General features: G+C 69.0%; 3 protein-coding genes across 10 annotated transcripts; 1 reads left to right on the top strand and 2 right to left on the bottom strand.

Moving 5' to 3' along the window:
• Window positions 1-535: 535 nt before the first annotated feature.
• Window positions 536-6,878, bottom strand: SFXN3 (sideroflexin 3). Of its 5 annotated transcripts, none has more exons than XM_075504671.1 (11): window positions 6,021-6,332; window positions 4,789-4,955; window positions 4,390-4,560; window positions 4,159-4,257; window positions 3,813-3,888; window positions 3,277-3,362; window positions 2,741-2,868; window positions 2,565-2,614; window positions 2,360-2,409; window positions 1,857-1,904; window positions 536-1,538 (listed from the first exon to the last, which is right to left on the bottom strand). In XM_075504671.1, exons 1-11 carry the CDS (start codon window positions 6,315-6,317, stop codon window positions 1,442-1,444), a joined length of 1,269 nt encoding a protein of 422 aa, XP_075360786.1. In that variant the 5' UTR covers window positions 6,318-6,332; the 3' UTR covers window positions 536-1,441. The 5 variants fall into 5 exon arrangements, with proteins under 5 accessions (XP_075360786.1, XP_075360787.1, XP_075360789.1 ...); XM_075504672.1 differs by having other exon boundaries at window positions 4,789-4,952; XM_075504674.1 differs by lacking the exon at window positions 6,021-6,332 and adding an exon at window positions 6,543-6,878 and having other exon boundaries at window positions 537-1,538.
• On the top strand, window positions 5,584-15,175 carry PDZD7 (PDZ domain containing 7). 4 transcript variants are annotated; one of them, XM_075504667.1, is made up of 17 exons: window positions 5,584-7,060; window positions 7,758-8,165; window positions 8,348-8,488; window positions 8,904-9,078; window positions 9,490-9,666; window positions 9,880-10,027; window positions 10,262-10,322; window positions 10,782-11,207; window positions 11,704-11,907; window positions 12,093-12,134; window positions 12,315-12,472; window positions 12,634-12,725; window positions 12,875-12,966; window positions 13,103-13,150; window positions 13,619-14,113; window positions 14,502-14,602; window positions 14,765-15,175. In XM_075504667.1, the coding sequence occupies exons 2-17, from the start codon at window positions 7,973-7,975 to the stop codon at window positions 14,912-14,914; spliced, it is 2,703 nt and encodes a 900-aa protein (XP_075360782.1). In that variant the 5' UTR covers window positions 5,584-7,060; window positions 7,758-7,972; the 3' UTR covers window positions 14,915-15,175. The 4 variants fall into 4 exon arrangements, with proteins under 4 accessions (XP_075360782.1, XP_075360783.1, XP_075360780.1 ...); XM_075504665.1 differs by having other exon boundaries at window positions 5,585-7,060; window positions 13,079-13,150; XM_075504666.1 differs by having other exon boundaries at window positions 5,670-5,687; window positions 13,079-13,150.
• Window positions 15,151-22,222, bottom strand: LZTS2 (leucine zipper tumor suppressor 2). The gene is made up of 6 exons (XM_075504670.1): window positions 22,178-22,222; window positions 20,357-20,425; window positions 18,575-19,042; window positions 17,699-18,214; window positions 16,914-17,183; window positions 15,151-16,818 (listed from the first exon to the last, which is right to left on the bottom strand). The coding sequence occupies exons 3-6, from the start codon at window positions 19,001-19,003 to the stop codon at window positions 16,159-16,161; spliced, it is 1,875 nt and encodes a 624-aa protein (XP_075360785.1). The 5' UTR covers window positions 19,004-19,042; window positions 20,357-20,425; window positions 22,178-22,222; the 3' UTR covers window positions 15,151-16,158.
• Window positions 22,223-22,570: the final 348 nt, after the last annotated feature.

The raw sequence follows: 22,570 nt of genomic DNA, 5'->3' as shown, positions 1-22,570 counted from the left end.
ATCGCTCCTTCTGACTGCCCTGGCCTGTGGGTGACACGGCCGCTGCCTGCAGGCTTGCCAGGGTCCCGTGATAGCAGCGACGTGCTCTCCAATAGCTGTGCATAGAAAGCGGGATAAAAATATCCTCGCTGGAGAGGCAGGCGCAGGCCTGGGGCCGGGATTGAAGCAGAGCGTCCTGTGAGTGGGCTGCGAGAGGGGGTGGGAGCGTGGGCAGAGCCAGGGGGATGCTCCAGTCTCTCCAAACCAGCAGCATCCAGGGCAGCAGCTTAGCAGAGCCCTCTGCGCAGTGGCGAGGTGCAAAGCCCTTGGTGCTAAAAAAAGCCCTCTTGACAGCTGGATGAGCTTAACCACAGGCTGAGCCAGCCAATGCCGCTGCAAAGGCAGCGGGCTGGAAAACAGGGAGCAGAGCCCGGCCCCGGGGGGCACAGGGGCACCCCAGCAGCCAACCTGCCCGTCCCTCCTGCTCCCATCCTCACCCTGGTGGCAGTCCCTTCCCACTGTATACAAATTGGCAAGCAACATGCTTCTCTTTGCTTTTGGTTTTGTATAAACAACCTGCCTTTATTATTTGGTATATATAGGTACATTATATGTATATCAAAAATAACTAGAGGAAACCACAGTGCACTTAAAGCTATTTGAGAAGGTCCACCTGAAAGCAAGCACTCCAGGAGGGGGTAGAGTGAGCCCTCAGGGGGAGCCCAGCCCTGAACAGAGATGGCATTAAAATGAGAATAAAAAGGGGGACTCTCTGCTGGGATTAAAATGTGCCATTTGCCCTGGGGATGGAAGGAGCAGAAAGCCAGATTAAATCCCCGTAGCAGCCCAGAGGAGAGCAGAGGGTGAGCTGAGAGCGTGTGCCCGGGCTGGGAGAGCCCCACCCGGGTTCGAGCCACTGCATGCACTTGAAATCACTCACCCCTGATTTTGGGGGGGGGGAAGTTTTCCTCTCCAGAAGCCACTCTGCCATCCCCAGGGGCCAGCTGGGGAACACGGGTGCACGGCACCATGGGGAGAGAGTGGGGGCTTGGCACAGAGGGGTTCCACCCTCAATCGCCGTGATTGTCCGCTGCCTCCTAAAGCTGGGGAGCACCTTTTTCTTCCCTACCCCACGTCCCTGCTCGCAAGGTCCCTGGTGCTGCTGCCCACGCTCCCCCGTGCACTGCACACAGCTACACGCAGGGTGAGCACGGGAGACATGCACAGGGGTGCCAGCCAGGAGGTCCCCAGAGCGGGGCTGAGCCCAGGCGCGGGGACAAAGTTCGGCGTAGTGCAGGGCTGCGGGCATCCTGGGAAGCAGGGCTGAGCACCTGGGACCTACGGATACACAACGGCCAAGGGAAAGCGGCGGTGGCTCCGAAGGGATCTGAGGGGCAAAGCTCAGCAATGCGCTGGCCTGGCGGCTCTGCGGCACGCATCTCGGCCGCCCCAGGCCCCCCGTTCAGAGCCCTTTGTTGAAGTAGACGGTCTCCAGCTGCGGGTCTTTCTCCTGGATCCGAGCTTGGACTTCAGGCTCCAGGCGGCTCACAGGCATGGAGCTGTTGAGGGGACACAGATACAGAGGATGGAGGGGGAATACCCACCGGTGGCCTCGGGTTGGGAAACCACCTGCTGCCACCCCTTCCTCGCCTGCACCCCACGGGGACATTGTCCCCATGGCCCAGCGCAGACCTTTGGGTCTGCACAGTTGGTGCACGGGGATGTGCGTGTGCACACAGTTTCAAGCCTCTTACCACTCCAAGGAGCAAAAATATCTCTTAGGAGTCAGAGAGCACAAGGAGCCCACGCGCCCCCCGCCTGCACCCCATGCCCTGCCCCACGGGTGCGACACAGGCAGGCAAGGTGCCCATCCTTACCTTTTCTGTGGGAAGAGCGCGCAGCACAGAGGGGTCGCGAACACCAAGCTACAAGGGAAAGGCATGGAGAGGAGAAGCTGGGCTGCATAAATCACCTGCTCCCACCCGTGGCCTGACCCCAGAGCAGCAAGGAGGCAGCCCAGAGCTGAGCCAGGAAAGGGGTAAGGAGATGCCCTCTCCAAGCTCCAGACCCTGCATTTGGCTCCCGAAGTGGGGCAAAGCCTGTCCCCATCAGTGTGAGGGAACAGCAATGCTGAGCAGGAGCCCATGGCAGGCTTGAGAGACATCAAAATGGAACAAAACAGCTCCCGGCCCCAGGATCTCATATCGCATCCCACCTGCCTGTGGGGGCACCAGCCTGGCCGAGCTCCGGCATCCCCCCGAGGAGCTCTGGGGCGGTTCTCACCTCCCCTGCCAAGTAGAACCCCCAGCAGCACTGCCCCCCATTCCTGGGCTCGATCTCCGCCCAGGGTGGCAATGCTGGTCGGTGGACGGTGACTTACCAGAGTCCCACCAGGCCGACCTGCAGCGGAGCGTTCAGGTACGGGTACCGCTGCCGAGGACAGGGAGAGGCTGCACATCAGTGGGGTGGACGGGGTGGGAAGGTGTCTGTTCCCCGACGGGGTGCCAGCCCCGAGGGGTGCCAGCACTGTGACAAGCTAGGGGAGGGTCCCCCTGCCCACCCTCCCATCCCAGGACCACAAGTACCTTCAGGAAAGCTCTCTTCTCCAGCGCGTTCATGATCACCGGGGGGATGGCTGGGGCAGAGGGGAAGGAGATGAGCTCCCAGTGCTCACAGCCTCCCCACCAGCCATGGGACCGTGTCCCATGCTGCCAGGGACCAGCGGCAGCTCCCAGACACAGGTGGAGAAGGGGACACTCACCCATGGCCGGGGCTGCCATGCCGATGCGGGACACCACCACCTGGAAAATGGCCTTCTGGGCTGCGGCCGTGGACTCACCCAGGCGGTTCCCATTCTCATCAGTGACAGGGATCCCCAGCTTGAGCTCTCTGCAGGGAGAGTGGGGGTGAGGGGACCCCAGGGCACACAGGTGCAGGGATCAAGGGACAGGGCAGGGACACAGCACAGGGGCATGTCTCCAAGGGATGTTGGCATCCTCTTGTATTCCCCATCCACTACCTACATAATAAGTCGGGGGGGTCTCAGCTGGACCCACATTCACACTTTGGGGGGGTCCTCAACAGGGCTGGATAAGGATGGGGAGTTCACAGCCGGCTTAAGCAATAACCCCTTGGGATGCAACTGGGTGCTTGTACCCTCAAACCAACCCCCCAGGGTAAGGGATGCCAGCAGGGCCAGGAAGAAAGTCTCCTGCAAGCCCAGGGCACTGCTCCCCACGTCGCCCACCAGTGAACTCCAACGTGAGCCCGAGCACCCCGTCCCAGCCAGGGGCTCACCTCTGCCTCATCAGCGGGATGTTGATGCAGTTGGCAGCAGCCACAGCCGCGAAAGGCACGTACCGGCCGATGATGGCTGGCAAGTGCTGGGGGGGCAAGCAGGGAGCATGTCACGCAGGGGGTCTGGGTGCAGAGCTGGCTGTCCCTGGCTCTGCCACAGTCCCCCTGCAAGACCCTGGTGAGTCCCAGCCCCACCAGGGAAAACCGTTCCCTCCTCCCCTGCAACTCCCAGCCCATGAAAGCTGGACAGCCCAGCGGGTCCAGGGGGTCCCATGTCCCCTCCCAGCCCTGGAGGGTGGCCAAGGGATGAAAGCTTGGAGAGATCCAGCTGGGGATGGAGCGGGGCTGGAGGGACAGGCCATCTCCAGAGCCATCACTGCAGAGAGGGGCTGCCTTGTGCGGGTGTCCCCAGGAAACCCCTTTCCTCCATTTTCTGCCCTGCCCCGGGTGAAGGGGTGAATCCCCTGCTCAGCTCAGAGAGACCCCACAGGGAGGGTCCAGGTGCCCTGGCCAGTGATGGCCAAGGGCCACCTTACCTTGGTGAGAGATTTGAGCCCCAGCGCTGTGACAACTGCCCCCGTGGTCGCGCTCACATAGGCTGTCCCCAGCTGGCTGCAAGAGCAGGAGGTGACACCGATAAGCCAGGGTTCCCCCCATCCCACCACCCCCCCAAAGGAGGACACAGCATGCCCTTCAGATAGCATCAGGACACCAGGGTTCCTCTCCCAGCTCTGCCACTAACCCTGACAGCCCCACCGTGTCCATCTCTGGCTGCGCCAGGTCCCCATTGTCCCATCTCACAGCTGGCTATTCACAGAGCTATTCAAGGCACCCCCCTGGCATTTTGGGGTGCCCCAAGGACCTGGTCAGAGGGATGCTTACCTGGGGGTGATGGGTGCATCCCCGCTGCGGTTGGTGTAGTTGACGATGGCATTGAAGGACTGGTTGACCCACTGCCAGAACAGCACGGCCGGCGTGGTCCTACCAGAGAGAGGAGGGTGCTGGTGGCACTGGGGGATGCCACCCATGCTCCTACGGCACAGGTGCACTGCGGGGTATGGGACATGTGTCCCCTCCTCACCCCAGGACCAGGGGTGAGGAGGGGACAGGTACCTGTAGAAGGTCAACATGCAACCGGTGATGGTCATGTTCATGGGGACCTGGGCAGACATGCGTCCCACGAGGAGCATCTTCTCGCCCGTGTCGGGGTGGAAAGCCGAGTCGTAGATGTACTTCGCCCGCCAAAGCTGGTCCTCCGTCAGCCCCGGGGGTACCGTGCCCGCCCTGCCAGGCAAGCGTAGCACCCGTTGGGAGACCCCCTGCCAGCACCCGTGCCCTGCCTGGTCCCCCACCCCATGTGGGGCAGCTGGGAGATGCCTTAGGGACCAGCCAGGCAATTTGGGGGGCTGGCTTTGGCCAGGGGGGGCCAGCACCGCTCCCACCCCTGGGATGGCCCCGAGGCTGTATCCTGCCCGCAGGCAGTGCTGGGGGTACCCCCCCACCCCCGGGTACCTGTAGTCCTCCACCACCCGACGGGCCTCCTCCAGCGTGGCCCCCGAGAGCAGCAGGTTTCGGGGGTCGGTCACCATGAAGAAGTGCTTGGCCCGGCCCTGGAAGGTGCTCTGGTCCCAGCGGGGCTCCCGGATGTTGATGGTGGCAGGGAGGGACGGTGGCATCTTCTGGGGGGGGCAGTTAAGTGGGATGCGGTGCCCGTGTGTGTCCCCCCCGCATCCCTGCTGGGGCAGCTCTGGAGCTCCCCCAGCCTGGGGGAGACACGGGTGGGGGACAGGGAGCCCCTTTGCAGTGGAGCTGAGTGGGGACCCCCGAGCCCACCCAGCAGATGGGGCAGCTGCCGGGTGGGGTCACCCCACCACTGCACGCCCCTCACCCTGCAATCTGGCAGTGGGGAGCCCCCAGCCCGGCTTACAGCAGCCCCCACAGCAGTTAGGGACCCCCACCCCAGCAGGGCACCCCGGCCACGGGGGAGGGGACGGGGACCCGCCGCCTCGGGGCCAGCGCTGCTGCCAGTCACGGGGGGGGGGGGCGAGGAAGGGCACGGGAGGGAATATCCCCCCCCAGGGGAAGGCACCGAAACACACGGCACGGCCCCGTTTCCACGCCCGTCCTTCTCCGCGAGAAGCGGGGCTCTGCTGCCCCCCTTCCCGGGCCGAGCATCCCTCCCCCCACGCATGACCCCCCCACCAAAAGGGCCCGGGCAGGGGCTCCCCCGCACTCACGGCTTCCCGGGCAGCGCCCGCCGTGCCCGCGCCGCCGCCGCCGCCCCGCTCCCGCCCGGCGCGCTGACGTCCGGCCTCGTCACGGGGGGGCGGCCCCGCGGCGGGGGGAGCCGGGCGGCGCCGCGCGGGGGGCGGCGGGGGCCACGCGGGACCGGGCCGGCGGCGGGGGGGACGGTACGTGCCAAGCCGCACGCGGAGCCTGCTGCCCCCTCCCCGATCGCGCGCGTGGGTGCGCGCGCGCGGGAGTACTCGCGCGTGGGCGCGCGTGCTCACGTGGGTGTGCGCGTGTGCGCTCACGTGCGTGTCTGTGTCCGTCCGTGTGCGTTCACGCCGGCTTCCGCGCACCCGGGTGCTCGCGTGTGTGTTTTCACGTGGGTGTTCACGTGCGTGTTTCTGCGCGTGGCAGTGCGCGCAAGGCCGTCCCCGTTTCAGCCGTGTGTATCCGCGGGCTCACGCGGTTTTTGATGCCCGTGCCTCGCGCGCGCGTGCTTGTAACGTTGTGCTCACCCGTGTCGCGTCGGTGTTCACGCGTGGCACGGCAGCTGCGCGCGAGTGCGCGCAGGGCAGCGCCTCTGCAGAAGCGGGCGCCTGCTTGTGCCTAGGGCGGCGCGTGCGGGCACACGCGTGTGCACAGCTGCGCCTGCGTGCGTGCGAGCAGGGCTGTGTACACGCGTGTGCACCGCTGCGCGTGCAGCGGAGCTCCGTGGGCGCCTGTTGAGCGCGCGCGCAGGCGGCACGGCTGGGCTCGCAGGCGCGTGCGTGCGCCGGGGTACAAACACGCATGCCGTGGGCGTGCGCGTGCATGGGGTGCGTGTGTGTGTGGGTGCGTGTCCCCACGCCGGCCGTGCCCCCCCAGCCCCGAACCCCGGCGCTCCCCCCCCGCCCGGCGTCGCGGTGCCCCGGCGGGGCTGCCCTCGGGCGCGGCGCGGACCCCGCCCCGCCGGGAGCGGGGGGACGCCCCCTCCCCGCTGCCCGCCCCCGCCGCCCCCCCGCCGCCCCCCCGCAGCCCCCCCGGCCGCCGCGCATCACCTGAAACCGCCGCGGTGTCGGGTTCGCGCTGGCGGCGCCGGGCCCCGCCGGGGGGTCACGGCCAGCCCGGGGGCGGCGGCGATGCCCCCCGGGGAGGGGCACACGGGGGGACACGGGCGCGCATCCCCGGAGTGAGCGGGGGGCGGCGACACGCCCCCTCCCCTGGCCGTGCCTCAGTTTCCCCTGCGTGCCGCCGGGATGCTCCGCGCTAAGGGCGGGGCTCGGGGGGGACACGCCACATCCCTCGCCCCACGCGGCCCCGCGGGGGGACGCGCCCCCCCGAGCCCCCCCGCCCCGCGCCCGCCGGGGGGACACGCACGCAGGGCTCCCCCCCCAGCTGCGAGGCCGGCCCTGGCCGCTCTTGATTGACAGCTCCCGCGCCCGATGGCCGCGCCGGTCCCGCAGGGGCGGCCAATCCCCGCGGGCGGGGGGGCGGGAGGCGGCGCTGGCCCCCCCCGGCCTCTCCATCCCCCCCGCGCTGCCGGGTGTCTCTTTCGCAGGTGGCACCATGGGGACAGGTGAGGAGGGCACGGGGCGGGGGGGAGGGACGGCGGTAGGGGGGTCCCCAGCGCCCCTTCGGGGAGGGGGCACCGCCGGCTGATGCTGGGGGGCGGGCAGTGGGGGGGCGCCGTGGGGGGCTGGCAGGTGGCGGGGACACCAGCGTGTCCCCCTGGCCGGGGCCATCACTTATTTATTGAGGTCAGGTTGGGGCGAGGGGGGGGGGGTGTGTGCTGTGATGGCGTTTAACCCATGCCTGGAAAATCCCCGCGGGAACTGGCCCACGGCAGCTCCCGGCGGTGTAAATCCGGAGGGGCTCCGGGGAGGATGGGGAGGGGCTGTCCCCCCTTCTTGCTGCAAAGCTTCCCCAGGGAGGGGCCGGGGGGGGTCAGGTCCTGCTCTCCAGCGTAAAGCTGAGGTCCCCGCGTCCCGTCTCCGGAGCCTTTCCGGATTTACGCCGCCAGGTAAAGCCCCTTTGTGCCCCCTATTCCGGGTTTATGCTACCAGCTAAAGCCCCTTTGCGCCCCCCATTCCGGATTTACGCTGCCAGGCAAAGCCCCTTTACACCCCGGCATCTTTGCCCCAGGGCAGGGCAGCCCGTGCCTGCCACCCCCGTGGTGGTACCCCGCAGCCCTGCAGCAGTTTGGCCCCCAGGGCGCTATAGGGCGGGAGGGGACAGGGCTGGAGGGGGGATCACGAAGCTCCTTGTCCCCCCAGGCCGTGCTGCTGCGCCCAGGACCCGTTCTGCCAGTGCCGAGCACCCACGCCAGCCGGCCCTGGCATCGCGCTGCTAAGAGGGAGCAGCGCCCAAGCCCGGGCATGTGCTGCTGGACTATGCCATGTCCCCCCCCGGCCGGCGGGCAGCCCCAGCCCCGTGAGGACGCGGCCAGCCCCGAGCCGGACGCCGGGACACCGGGGTGCCCAGCGCCGCCATGGCCCAGGGCTGGGACGCAGCGCTGTCGGGGATGACGGCGGGCAGCCGGTCGCAGAGCTCCAGCAGCGAGGCCAGCCTGGCTCCCCGCTGCCTCCTCAGCAAGCAGAGCCGCCTGCTCAACGGGGCCGCCCGGGGCAGCCGTGCCGCCTCCCCCATGGGCCGCGTCATCCTCATCAACACCCCCATCGAAGGTGCGTGGGGTGCCCTCGCAGCCCCTCTGCCCACCCGCAGGGCCAGGAGGGCCCGGACGCCGGGGTTCCCTGGGTCTGGGGTCAGGGAGAGTTGTCCTGGCACTGGGGACATCCCCAGCAAGAGAGACACCCCCCTCCCAGTTGCTCGCACCCAGCCTGGGTGACACGTCCCGTCCCCACAGCCAGCAGCAACGAGAGTGACATCATCAATGCCATCACAGTGGAGAAGAGCGTGGACGGCAGGCTGGGCTTCAGCGTCCGCGGCGGCTCTGAGCACGGGCTGGGCATCTTCGTCAGCAAGGTGGAGGAGGGCAGCGCTGCCGGTAAGTGGGACAGGGCGAGGGACGCCGACAGGGACAGGCACGTGCCAGCAGGACCCTCTCGGGACGCTCCCAGTGACATGGTGCCACAGTGGCAATGCCACTCTTCATGGTGGCAAGCCACCGTTTGCTCCCTGCCGCCTCTGGCCGTGGGGTTTTCAGGCTGCCCATGGAGAAGGGATGGGGATGGGAGTGGGCAGCCCTGTGCCGATGGCTCTGAGCTCCATCCCCAAGCTACAGCGAGGTGACGAGGCCCCCGTGCCTGCCACGGCCTCGGTGCGATTGCCAGGCATCCCTGCATCCCTGCCTCTGTTGCTGTGGGGTTTGGATCAGGTTGGGGACACATTTAGGGAGAGGACACCAAACAAGGATATTGGTGCCGGGTCAGGTGCCCAGCCAAGCTGTGTGCCCCTCGCAGAGCAGGCCGGGCTGTGTGTTGGTGACAAGATCACGGAGGTGAACAGCGTGAGCCTGGAGAACATCACCATGAGCAGCGCCGTCAAGGTCCTCACTGGCAACAACCGCCTCCGCATGGTGGTCCGGCGGATGGGCCGTGTGCCGGGCATCAAGTTCTCCAAGGAGAAGACAGCATGGTGAGCAGGGCGTCCCCCCATGACACCACCCCAAAGCCCAGCCTCATGGAGGGCATGGTGGGGAGGCTGGGTGGAGGATGCTGGGGAGCAGGGAGGGTCCCAGAGCTGGGGGACCCCCAGGATGGGGGGCATTGGAGGTCTCTGACAAAACTGGGGAGAGCCCAAGGTGGGGCACAGGATGGGATAGGAAGGTCTGGAGCAGGCAGGGTGGGTGCAAGCCCCATCCTCAACATCCCCCATCCTCAACATCCCCCATCCTCAACATCCCCCATCCTCAACATCCCCCATCCCCAACATCCCCCATCCCCATGACTCTTCCTCTGCTGGGTGACACCAATGGCCCCATCCTGCTGGAGGACAAGAGCCGGACCCATGAGCCCTCCCCCCCACCACACTGTGCCCGTGCTCCAGGGTGGACGTGGTGAACAGGCGCCTGGTGGTGGAGAAAAGTGGCTCAACGCCATCAGAGAGCGGCTCCGAGGACGGGCTGCGGCGCATCGTCCACCTCTACACCACCTCCGATGACTACTGCCTGGGCTTCAACATCCGCGGCGGCAGGGAGTTCGGCCTCGGCATCTACGTCTCCAAGTACAGCCACCCTGGGGGGCACGCGGCACCCCGATCCCTGCTGTGCCCATGCTGGGGCTCAGCACCCCCTCCCTGGCTGAGCCCCCCACCCTCATAAGACTGTGGGCATCACCACTGTGGGTGCTGGGGCACGGGGCCGCCCGGGTGGAGGCATGGGGCAGGAGCAGGGCTCCGATGAGGGCTCGGCCCCATCCTGCCCCTCCGCTGCCCTAGGGTGGACCCTGGGGGGCTGGCAGAGCAGAACGGCATTCGAGTGGGAGACCAAGTCCTTGCAGCCAACGGAGTCAAGTTCGAAGACATAAGCCATAGCAAGGCAGTGGAGGTGCTCAAGGGGCAGACCCACATCATGCTAACCATCAAGGTACCCGCGCCCGGCCCTGCGGGACCCCTGGGCGAGGTGGGGGGGGTTGGTGCATCCCGGTGCTGGCACTGCCCCAGCTCAGCCCGGCGCCTGTGGGGCTGGCACAGCCGCCGGCTGGTTGGGTTTCAGGCGGGTGTGTGTGGGGGGATGCATTATTCATGGCTGGCACCGGATCGGGTTCATCCAGGGCGGCCGGTGCACGCTGACCCCCACGTCCTCTCCCCCCGTGCCTAGGAGACCGGCCGGTTCCCTGCCTACAAGGAGATGGTGGCCGAGTACTGCTGGCTCAGTCGCTGTAAGGGCAGTGCCGTGCGGGTACCGGCAGGGACACTGGGCTGGGGCAGGGTGGGGCTGGGACCCCCATGCAAGGGCCGTCCGGCCCTGGTGGGGAGGCAGAATGTCCTCATGCCATGGGGTCCCATCCCATGGCCTTAAGAGGGGGCGTGAAGCTCCCTGTGCCACGGTCAGCATCCCCATGGTCCCCATGGCCTCGCAGGGTCCTACCTGCCCCCCATTCTTCTAGGGGACATGAAGAGCCCCATGCTGTGGCCAGCAGCCCCATGGTCCCTGTGATCCTGCAGGGTCCCACATGTCCCCATCCTTGTAGGGGACATGAAGAGCCCTATGTGATGGCCAGCAGCCACCTGGTCCCCACAACCTTGTGGGTTTCCACATGTCCCCTGTCCTCGGGGCAGAAGCAGAGCTCCCGGAGGCCTGTGGTGTGTCACCCCATGTCCCCGCTCTGCCTTTGCAGTGACCAACGGGCAGCTGCAGCAGCTGTCTCAGACCTCGGAGACCAGCTCCTCCATCTCCTCCTACTCCTCGGGGCCAGCACCAGGGGCGGTGAACGGGCTGGGGACGGCCACCCCAGGGCCCCCCACCCGCACCGTGGATGTGGCCATCTCCACGGAGGATGGGCCACGGCGGGGCTGGGCACGGGAGCGTGCCGAGCGGGCCATGCAGACCGAGCCGGCCACCGAGGGGCTGCCAGAGACGCGGCGCACGGTGCGGCCCCCCGAGCTGCTGCGGGACACGGCCATCCGGGGCCAGGGTGCCCGCGAGCCCCCCGGCACCCACCCGCGCCGTGCCTTCGCCCACTCTCCCAAGACGGCACTACTGCTGGCGCTGAGCCGGCCCCGGCAGCCCATCACGCGCTCCCAGAGCGACCTCACCGTTGCCGGTAGGCACCGGGGCACGGCCCCACGCGTGGGACTCACCCCTGGCTAGGGTCCCCCTCCAACCCTGCACCCCAGCCCTGGGCGTCCCATAGCTCAGTCTCTGCCCCATGTGGGGCTTGTCCCCTGCTAGGGCATCCTATAGCCCCTGCCCCACATGGATAACCTTGCCCCCGCTCCTGGGCATCCTATAGCTGAGCCCCTGGCCCCTACCCCGGCACCCTGGAGCATCCCACCCCAAATGGACCCCTGGCCACCAGCCCTGGGCATCCTATAGCCCCAGTCCTGTTCTCGAGGCTTGCATGGCACCCCAAAGCCCAGCCCCCCAGCCCCTGGAGACCCCCTGCACCCCGCAGCAGGTCTCTCTTCCAGTCAGTGCCCCCCAGTAGCCCCCCCATCCCCCCAGGTTGCCAGCCCAGGCCTCTTCCCAGCCCCCCCAAACATCATTTGGGGTGGCATCCCCTGGCCCCTCCGTTCCGACCCACCCCTTTCTGTCCCCAGAGGAGAAGCGGAAGAAGGAGAAGCCTGAGGTACAAGGGGCACGGGGGGCCCCCCCGGGGCTGCACCGCTCCAAGACCCTCGTCAACCTCTTCTTCAAGGGGGGTCGTGCCACCAGCCAGAGCTGGGTCCCACCCAGCCAGGAGCCCCCCGCCTCCGACCGCCGGGCACGCGCCAAGTCCCCAGGGCGCCCTGATGGGGACAGAGGTACTGGGCTGGGGGACGTGGCAGAGAGGGACCCAACCTGGGACCAGTCCCACCTTCTGTGGCCACTGCGGCCCCATTGTGGCATCCCTGGCATGGGGAGGGGGTTTCCAGGCTTGCAATTTTGGCGATGGGCAGCGATGCTGCTGGCCCCCCCAGGCGCTCACCCCTCTCCGTCTCCCTTGCAGTAGGTGCTGTGCAGAAGTTTGTCATCCGGAGCCTGAAGCGGGGTAACGGGGGTGCCCGTGTGCCCGGGGGGGCTGCGGGGCAGGCTCTGCATGCGCCTGGCCCCATGCTGTGTGTGTCTGTCCGACTCTGGTGTGGATCGAGCTAGTGGGGGGGGGGGGAGCGTGAGGTGCCTGGGGTGGTCCCTGCCCCGCTGGCCACCCCTCCTTGCTGTGCCCCCCCAGAGAAAAGCCGGCGTGCCAGCATCCTGGGCCCGGCGGGCATCGCCGCCTTGCAGCCCAACGGCAGCGACCCCGAGGCCCGGCTCCCGCACATCCAGGACACCGCCGCACGCCTCCTCAGCCCCGACGAGGTGACAGCCGTGCTCCGCCACTGCTCCCGGGTACGGTGCTGCAGGCAGGGTGCGGGCAGGGCGGCACCGGCAGCTCCTGCGTCCTGGGGGGCATTGCGACCAGAGCTATGAGCCCGCATTAAGCTCTGGGAGGTAAACTGAGGCACGAGGCGGGGGACACCCATCTGCTGACCCCCCTCCTGCGCCTGCAGTACCTGCGTGAGGGCAGCGTGGAGGATTTGGTGCGGCCACTGCTGGCCATCCTGGACCGGCCCGAGAAGGTCCTGCTGCTGCGGGATGTGAGGTGGGTCGTGCCAGAGGGTATCCCGGGGTACCCCAATGCCACCCGGCTGGGTGGGGCAGACCCGGAACCCCACATGTGCTCTTCAGCCCCGGTCATGCTCCATCCCGGAGGCGGCCACAACTTGTCCCCTTCCCTCCTTGTCCCGGCAGGAGCGTGGTGGCCCCCACAGACCTGGGCCGGTTTGACAGCATGGTGATGCCCCTGGAGCTGGAAGCTTTCGACGCCCTCAAGAGCCGCTCAGGTAGAGCCTGGCCCCCCGGGGACCTTCGCTGCGGGGGACAGCAGGCAGGGGTGGGCACAGCCCGGGGGGAGACGCAGGCCAGGGGGTGACCGGCAGCTCTCCCTGCCTGCAGTGCGCTCACCTGCCCTCCGCCCAGCCCACCACGACGTCCCCCCCAAGAGACACCTCATCACACCAGTGCCTGGTGAGTGCCACCCCACGGGGCCTGCCTGGCCCATGGGCTGCCCCAGGAAGGGGTGGAGGGGTTATGGGAGCAATTTGGGGGAGGAGAAAGGGAGCTGGGATGGCTGGGTGCGGGGGGTCCCAGGGGAGAAGGGGTCTGGTGTCTCTGGGTGCTGGGAGGTCCTGGAGTAGCAGGATCTGTGAGCCCTGGGTGCTAGGGGGTCTTGGGGAGGAGGACCTGGAGCCCCTGGAGAGAACTGGGGTGCCTGGGGGTCCCTGGGTGTCGGAGGTCATAGGGAGGGGGGCCAGGGTGCCTGGGTGTCCCTGGAGGAGGAAGATCTGGGGCCCTTGGTGCCGAGGGGGTCCCTGGGTGGTGGGGGTCCCAGGGAGCGGGGCTTTGGGGTCCTGGGGAAATCCCTGGGTGGTGGGGGTCTGAGGGAGCAGGGCTGTGGGGTTCTGGGGGAGGATCCCTGAGCCCCTCTCATTGCAGACTATCGGGGCGGGTTTCTGCTGAAGCCGGCGGGGGCCCCGGAGCCGGAGGAAGCTGGGGGGCTGCAGGCGAGCCCGGCCCGGCCCCGAGCCTCTCCCAGCCCCCGCCGGCTTCACCCCCGCACCTACACCCCGCTCCCTGACGTGCCAGTGGATGCCTACGCCTGCGCCAGCCGCCCCCCACCCGCCACCAGCCCCCAGCCCCCCAACTGGCTGCTGGCCGAGCCCCCCCCGGGCGAGGGGCACGGGCGCTTGCGCAGCCCCCGGCCCCCCTGGCACAAGGAGCCCCCCGGGTCAGTGCCCGACGGAGGGGCTGACGTGCTGGGGAAGCCCCGGTGGGCACGGCCCCTCCTCGCACCCCTCTTTGGGGGGCCAGGGGGTGAGGTGGGGGCTGGGGCGGCCACCAATGGCCCTGGGGATGCTGGCAGGGAGGAAGAGGAGGAGGAGGAGTACCGGTTGCTCACCGTCACCCTCTCCAAGCTGAAGCACTCGCTGGGTGGGTGGCACACGGGTGGGACCCTAGGGGTGGGGATGGGGTGGGGACCCTCCTCCTGGCACCAGCATCACGGGGATGGGTGGGACGCCCTTGGCAAGGGGCACCCCATTTAGGGGACGGGGCAAAAACCCAAGCACTGCCCCTACCTACTCCTGCAAAACTAGGTAGGGGAAGTAGTTTTACCCTGCAAAAGGGTAAGGTAGTTTTACCCTGCAAAACTAGATGGGGAGAAGAGAAGCTGCCACTGCCCAGTGCCCTTGTCCCTGTAGGACCTACCAAAACAGGGCAGGACAGAAGCACGTCTGCCCAGGGGAGAGGGGTGCCGTGTGTGGGAGCGGGTGGGGATCCCGGCCTACCCGGGTGTGAGGGTCTTGCGGCTCCCTCGCAGGGATCAGCATCTCCGGTGGCATCGAGTCGAGGGCGCAGCCAGTGGTGAAGATCGAGAAGATCTTCCCCGGGGGAGCTGCCTTCCTCAGCGGCGTCCTCAAGGTACGAGGGGACCTCAGGGGGACCCAGCACACCCTGGGGGGGTGGGCAGGCATCCAGGCATCCAGACATCCCCATCCTACAGTGCTGCTGGGTGCTGGCAGCCCCCTGGCACCCCAAAAGCAGCTGCATTTCACCCCGCTGCCTTCTCTCATGGGGGGTCAGGCCGGGCAGGAGCTGGTGTCGGTGGATGGGGAGAGCCTGCAGAATGTCACCCACCAGCGGGCCGTGGACATCATCCGCCAGGCCTACCGCAACAAAGCCAAGGAGCCCATGGAGCTGGTGGTGCGGGTGGCTGGAGTCCCCCCGGAGTGACACTGCACCCCTCCTTCAAGGAGCTGTCCCATGCTCTGGAAGAGCTGGATAGCTCATTCCTGCACTGAGCTGTGGCCGGTCTCAGCACAGGCAGAGGGCATGAGAGCCAGAGCCACTCCACGGGCACGGAGGAGCTGCCTGCAGCAGGAGCTGAGGATGGGGGGGACAACGCTGGTGAGGCAGGATGGGGACAGGCGGCCCCCAACCCTGCTCTGGACAGACAGACACAGCCCTGAAAAAAAACACAGCCCGGGCTTGTTTTTAATGGGCGTTTCCAGGTGGTACACGGGCGAGCCGGGCTCTGGGAACGGGACACAACCGAAATAAAGTACAAAAATCCCCCCCTGGAGCCAGGGGCGACCAAGCCACAGCTGGGCACAGCCAGGCTTTTCCTTTGGTTTGACCCCCCTGGGTGCCCAGTTGGGCCCCCCACCTCTGCCCACCCCCGGGGTGTCCCCGGGGTGTCCCCATCCCCAGCTGGCACCCCTGGCACCGCGCCCCTCTCCCCTGGCAGGCTGGGTATCACAGGAGCGTGGGCCAGGCTTTCTTTTTTTTTTTGGGGGGGGGGGGGGGGTTGGTGTGTGTGTAACAGAGGGATGCCAGGGCAAGGGCATGGGAAAGGCACTGAGGGCAAGCTGCCCCATGGCAGGGGTGAGGGGGGCACAGACAGGCTGTGAGCTGGGAGAGGGTGATATGTTTTGGTAGGTCCTATAAAAATAGAGTTATTTAAAATGGCACAGAAACGAATCCCCTGACAAACACACACGGGGCGGGGGGGGGGGGGGCAGGGAGGAGGCTGCCACGGGCAGGGACAGGGCACACACCGTCCCCTCTGGAAGCGGCTGGGTGACAGTGCCCAGCAGGGACAAGAAGGAGGGGACAAGCCAGCCCTCCCCCTGCCCAAGGTGACTCTGGCTGAAGCCAGTGCCACTAATCCCCCGGGCGCTAAGAGGATCAGCGGGAACCAGCTCTGCGTGGCCCCGAGGCCGGGACTCAGCCCCCACCCGGCCCCACATCTCACGGGCACCCCCCTGCTGCGGTGGGTGCCGAAGCACCCTCACCCCAACACCTCCATGCTGGGGAAGGGGCAGTGCCTGCCGTCCCCTCTGCCCCCTCCCAGTGCCAGCGGTCTCTGCAGAGCTGGGGGAGAGCAGGGATCCCCTGCAGCCCCACGGCTCCCAAAATCCCAGGGGCTGGAGGCCCCCCCGCAACCCTCTGAGCACGGGGCGAGGGCAGGCAGTGTCTCAGATCTCGGTGGCCGTGATCTCCTCGAAGGGCGCGCCGGGGCCGGGGGGGTCGCAGGGCTCGGTCACGGGGTCGTCACCCTGGAGCCGGAGATGCTGGAGCCGCTGCTCGAGCCGCCGGTTGCGGCGGTACATCTGGATGTAGCTGTACTGCAGCTGCTTCTGGTAGCGGATGACCCGCTCCTTCTCGCCCTGCCACGTGCCACGCTCCTGCTCGAAGGCGTCCCGCTGCTCCTGCCCGCGCCGCCGCTCCAGGGCCACCTCCGCCCGCAGCCGCTCCAGCTGCCGCCGCAGCCCTGCGCCGCCCCGGGGCTCCTCGCCGGGTTGGGGGCACCCCTCGCCGGGTGGGGGGCACCCCCCGCGGGCGGCTTCCCGCAGCCCCGCCACCTCCTGCTCGAGCCGGCTGGCTTTGGCGCGGAAGAGGTCGGCCTCGCTCTTGCGGCGCTGCAGTTCGTTGGCGCAGACCTCCAGCTCCAGCGCCTTCAGGCGGGCGGCCTCCTGCAGCCCCTGCGCCCGCCGCTCGCCCACCTGCAGCTGGGCCCGCGCTTCCCGCAGCTGAGCCCGCAGCCCCAGTAGCTCGGTGCCCCGCTGCGCCAGCTCCGCCTGCGCCTCCTTCAGCTGCTGCTTCAGCAGCGAGATCTCCCCCGACTTCTGGCACACCTGCGGGGACGATGGGGCTCAGGCGCTGGCTGGGACCCCCCCCCCCAGCCGAAGCCTGCTCCCCCCGACTCACCCGGCGCCGTCGGGCGACTCACCTCCCACTTGGTCTCCTCCAGCCGGGGTGCCAGCTCGGTGCGCTCGCGCTGGAAGGAGGCGCAGCGACGCTCCAGCAGCTCCCGCTCCTGCAGCAGCTGGGCGAAGTCCTCCTGCAGCTGCTTCTTCTCCTGCTGCAGCTGCAGCACCTGGAGCTGCAGGACCTGCTGCCCTCGCTGCGCCGCCTGTGCCGCCTGCCGTGCCTGGGCCGCACAGCGCTGCCGCAGCCCCTCCAGCTCCTGCTCGCAGCGCCGCTGCTTCTCCTCGTACACCTGGGGGCAGGGGGGCACGCTGGGAGCGGGGCACGGCACCCCCCCGCTTCTGCTGCCCTACCCCGGAAGGGGACCCCCTGCCCACAGGGAGGGGGGTGTCACGTTCCCCCCCGCCCCAAGCAGAGGAGGGGTTCAGAAGGGGTGCGATGTAGCGGTGTTCGTGCTCCCCATCCCTTGGTGCGCTGGTCCCCCCACGTCAGCACCCCCAGAGTCTATAGGGCTCCCCCAGCCCCACCACCAGCGGGGAGAAGCTCCAGGTGCATCCAAGGGAGGGCACCCCAAGACGAGGCACCCCAGTCTGTACAACTAGCCCCCCAGACGATACGAGGGTCCCCCAGGGACTATATAGGATCACCCACGAGTGGGAAAAATCCCCATTCCCAGACCCCCAGAAAAAAGTATCCCCATACAAGGGTCCCCAAAGGGGTTCCCCCGCCCCCCAGCTGGGGGGGGCACACACCCACACAAGGTGCCCCAGGGAGGGGGTGGGGGACAGAGGGACACGAGGGGCGTACCTGGCAGATGGCCACCTCGTTCTCATCCAGGCTGTCGCGCAGGAGCTGCAGCTCGGCCTCCCTCTCCCGCAGCTTGTCCTCCAGCTCCCGCACCAGCATGGCCTCCTCGCCGGGCAGGGGCGAGCGCCCGCAGGAGCCGCTCTCCGAGGAGGGCCGGCCCCGGCCGCTCAGCGAGCCCGTGCTCTTGCTGGAGGACGAGCGCCCGCTGTCCGAGTTGGAAGGGCGGCAGCCCTCCGGGGGGTCAGGGGGACCGTGGGGGGTGGCCGGCAGGGCACCCACCTCGGGGTGCTGGCTGCAGCCCGTGCTGTAGGTGGGCAGGCTGGAGAGGGAGTTGCGCCCCGAGTCCGAGAGGGTGCTGGCGCGGCAGCTGAGGGAGCCGGGCTTCTCGGCACCCAGCAAGTGGGTGAGGCTCACCTGGCTCTCCGAGAGCCCCGGGCGCGTGCCCGGCTGGGCGCTCCGGAGCTTGGGCACCACTGGCTTGAAGGCCATGGGGCGGATCAGGGTCTTCTCCACGTTCTGCCAGGGGAAGAGGGGAGAGTGGGAGGGGCTAGAGGGGACCCGCCACCCTCCCAAGGGGCTGCCTGGGGCGATGACGGGGGGGTGCCCCAGCCCCAACGCCTTCGCACCCAGAAGGAGACAAGGGCCAGTCCTGCCCGCTCCGTCTCCCCTCCATTGGGTGCTCAGGTGGGCTCCCACACACACCCCTGGCACGAAAGAGGGGACATCAAGGGCATGGAGACCACCACATCACCAGGGACACCAAAAACGTGGCCATGTGGCCCCCATTCACATGCCCGAGCCAACAGCCCCAGGATGGCATGGGGAGCAAAGCCAAGACCCCAGCACCCACCCACACCGCTGCCGCGCCCCCCTCACCTCCTCCAGCTTGCCAGAGACGGGGACGAGCTTGGGGGGTGGCCCCCGGAGGTGGCCACTCGGGGCTCGGTCATCACGGGGCTCGTCCGAATCGCTGCAGGGGCTGGTGGGAGAGGGGGCATCAAGCCAGTCGCCGCAGAAGCCCCCGTTGGCGTAGGCGTGGGTGACTCCGGGCACGGCTGCACAGAGCTCCTCAGGGGATGGGGGGTCCCGCGGGGTGGCCTGGAGCAGCCCCTCCTGCTTGCGGAAGGAGGCGGCGGGGAGCCCCCCGTCGCAGGGCTGGCCGGCGCGGTCGTGGCGGGGCCGGCCGGGCAGGAGGCTGCCGACGCTGCCCATGGCGGCGGGGGGCGAGCGGGCAGCGGCACGGAGCTGCGCAGCCCCCTCAGCAGCAGCCTCGAGGGGCACCGGCAGCGTCTGCACGATGGCCATGGCGGGGGGGCCCCCGGCGGGCAGGAGCGCGCGGGCAGCCTGCAGGCAAGGGAGACAGGGTGTCAGAGCAGCGGGCACCACCGGTCATGCCCTGCCGGCCGCCAGCATCCCCGGGTGGGCAGGGGCGCACCCCTGAACCCCCGTCTGCCATCCCCAATCTCAGCGCGGGCCGGCCCGAGGGGAAGCAGGCAGAAGGAGATGCCAAACGAACCAGAATAAAACCAGGATTAGCTAAGGGGGTGGCACCAGCACCCCCCCAAGCCAGGCTCAGCATTCCGGGGGAGTGCCAGGGGCTGTGGGGTGCCGGTGGCACCGTGGGGCAGCGGCAATGTGGTCCTGCCCCCCGCCATGCCCTGGCGTGACCCTGCCGTGGGAAGCATGCCAGGGCTGGAGGCGAATCCCAAGAGGCCTGCGGAGAGCCAGCTCCCAGGCAGCCTGCCCGTCTGCCTGCCCCATGGAGCTGCCTGCCCCATAGCACCCGCCAGCACAGCCCCCACAGAGAGTGGGGGGCAGCCCCACACACTGGGGACAGCCACTTGCCCTGCCCCACAGCCCCCACCTCTCTGCAGTGACCCCACAGAGAGTGCCCCCCACCCCCAACCATTCACAGTGGGGCGCAGGGTCCCCTGGAGAGCTGCCAGCCCCTGCCCATCTGCTTGCCAAACCCCTGCCGCCCGGGGGGCCGGGCAGGGGGTCTCTCCCCTGACCCACCACCGGGGTGGGGGAGCCGCACCACGCAGCCCCCTCTGCTACTGGGGTACCAGGCAGGTGGGTTGGAGCCCACGTGGAGCAGCACAGGACAGGGGGCTTTGCCCCAGGCAGCCCCCGCTCAACCCTCGCCGGCCACCCCCTCCACTGAGGGGGCAGCTGCCGGGCAGGTGGCTGGTCCAGGATGTGGGCACCAGGCTCTTTCCCAGCCCCAACACATGGGTGCCACTCGTTCCTGCCCCACATGCCCCCCTCCAGCCAGGGGGGCTCTGCCAGTGCCCCGCTTCAGCCCCCCTGCCCAACCCAGGCCATACGCCTGCGTGACGTGAGGCAGCCGACGGGCCAGATCCGTCCCCTGCTGCCTCATCGCATCTTGCACATGGCTGCAGCTGGCACAGGGTGCGGGCAGGGGGGGCCGCTGCCCGCATGGTCTCGCCTGCCGAGCTGTCACCTGAAATCAATCCGCCTGCCAGTGCCCGGGGGGGGACGGGACGAGCAGGGGAGAGATGCTGGAGAGCCAGCCCCCTGCCACCATCACCCCCACTGGCACGTGCCATCCCCGGGCACCGCGACCTCACGCCATGCCTGTGACACCCCTGGGTGGGAAGGTGGGTGACACCCCCCCCCCCCTCCCCCCCCGCTCACCTTGCCAGCTGCTGCCCATCCGTCCGGTCCGCTCGGGCCCCCACACCGCGAACACGGCTCCGTCAGCCCCTGAAGCGGGAAGGAGAAAGAGGATGGGGTCAGGGTGCCAAACGGCAGCACGGGTCCCTGTGCCCCCCACAGACCCCTCTGCCCAAGCCCCCTGGCCGGCAGGGCCAGGGCAGGCGGTGCCAGCGTGGCACAGGGGGTGGCAGGGGAGCCCGGGGGCGGGTACACTGCTTCCAGCACCCCGGGAGGGCTGGTGGGAACAACGGCCCCCCGTGGGGACCTGACACCGGCGGAGGGGCAGGAGCAGGGATCAGGGACCAGGCAGGGACATGGGGGCCCCTGTCCCAAAGGGACATCTCGGTGCCCCCCAGCTGCAGCCAGGCAAGGCGCAGCACCCCACCCCAGCGAACCCCCCCCCCCGGGACGTGCGGGTCAGGGGATGCCCCTGGGGACAGCCGGGTCCCCGCACGGCCACGGAGGGGACGCTGCCACCGCCGGGACCCCGTGCTCGGCGGCCGGGCTGGGAGGCGGTGGGAAGGGGCTCCATCTTCTCCCTCCCGCAAGACCCCACAGCGCGCCCAGAGGGTCCCACCACCGCCCGAGGGGGACAAGCGCCCGGGGGCGGGGGGAGCGGCCAGCAGCGCCCTGCAAAACCTCCCTCCAACCGCCCAGTAAAACCAGTCAGCAACTGGGGCGGCGTCACCGCCAGCCGCTCCGGCCGGAGCGCAGCAAAGCCAGATCCCACCGTTCCGAGCCCGAAACGGCAAGGGAAGGCTCGGCCCCTGCTTGGCCGGACCCCCACCCCGAGCTGCTGGGTGTTTCGGGTCCCCGGGGGCCCCCGCGCCTCGGTGGCACCTCAGGTTCCCCCAGGGCAGGGGGAAGCAGCCCCTCATCCCTCCCCACGCACCCGGCACGTGTGGGGGGGACACCCCCCCATGCCTAGCTGTGCCCCCCCTCTAGCCCCCCCACAACCCTGGGTGACGCTGCCTCCCTTGTCTGCCCCACGCCCCCCCTTGCTCTCCCACCGAGCCCCGCAGCGCCCAGCCTGCCCCACGGTGCTTCCACCCTGCCCGACGCCATAGCTCCCCTAAGTGCCCCATGGTATTCTCGGGGCCCCCGCTGCCCCACAGCTCCCCCAAAGTGCCCTAAACCACCCCCAAAGTTCCCCACAACACCCCCAAAGTGCCCCACGGAGCCCTGGGGCCTGTACTGCTCCACAACACCCCCAAAGTGCCCCACGGAGCCCCGGGGCCTGTACTGCCCCACAACACCCCCAAAGTGCCCCTAAAACACCCTCAAAGTGTCCCACAGAGCCTCTGGGCCTCTGCTGCCCCACAGCTCCCCTAAAGTGCCCCTAAAGCACCCCAAAAGTGCTCAAAAACACCCTCAAAGTGCCGCACGGGGCCCCTGGGCCTGCACTGCCCCACAGCTCCCCCAGAGCGCCCCTAAAGCACCCCCGAAGTGCCCCGCGACCCCCCAAAGTGCCCCATGGAGCCCCTGGGCCTCTGCATCCCCACGACACCCCTAAAGTGCCCCTGAAACACCCCCAAAGCGCCCCACGACGCCCCAGGGCCGCCGCTGCCCCACAGCCCCCCTAGAGCACCCCGGCCCCCCCTCCCAAAGCGGCCCCCGGGGGCCCGGCCCCCCCAACACCCCAGGCGCCGGCAGCTCCCCCGAAGCGCCCCCAAACCCCCCCCGAAGCGCCCCCCGCTCCTCGGCCGCCCCACGGCTCGGCCCCAGCGCCGCCGCAGCCCCCCCGGCCCCGCGGGACCCCCCGGCCCCGGCCCCGGCCCCGGCCCCGGCCCCCGCACTCACCGCGGCCCCGCTGCCGCCCTCCCGCGCCGCGCCGCGCCCCGCCGCCCCGCCCCCGCCCCGCCCCCTCGAGGCCACGCCTCCACGCCAGGCTCCGCCCCTGCTCCGCGAGGCCACGCCCCCCGAGCGGGAAGGGGATGGGGATGGGGGGCTGTGGGGTGCGTGGGGCAGCCGTGTGTGGGGGAGCCCCCCGTGGGTCACCCTCGCCCAGCACAGCCCCGGTCACGTCGGCCCCGCGGGATTCCCGGGCTGGGGGGCTCATCCCCTTCATTGCACTGGCCACGCCCTGCCCCGGGGGTCTCCATCCCCCAGAGCAGCCCCAGGCCCACGGGGTGAAGGTGGCCCCAGAGGATTTGACCCCCCAAAGTTGTTTGGGGAGCCCAGCACCCCGCCAAG

The sequence above is a fragment of the Mycteria americana genome, chromosome 6, assembly GCF_035582795.1.
Source record: "Mycteria americana isolate JAX WOST 10 ecotype Jacksonville Zoo and Gardens chromosome 6, USCA_MyAme_1.0, whole genome shotgun sequence".
Taxonomy (NCBI): domain Eukaryota; kingdom Metazoa; phylum Chordata; class Aves; order Ciconiiformes; family Ciconiidae; genus Mycteria; species Mycteria americana.
This window is presented reverse-complemented; position numbering and strand designations above follow the sequence as displayed.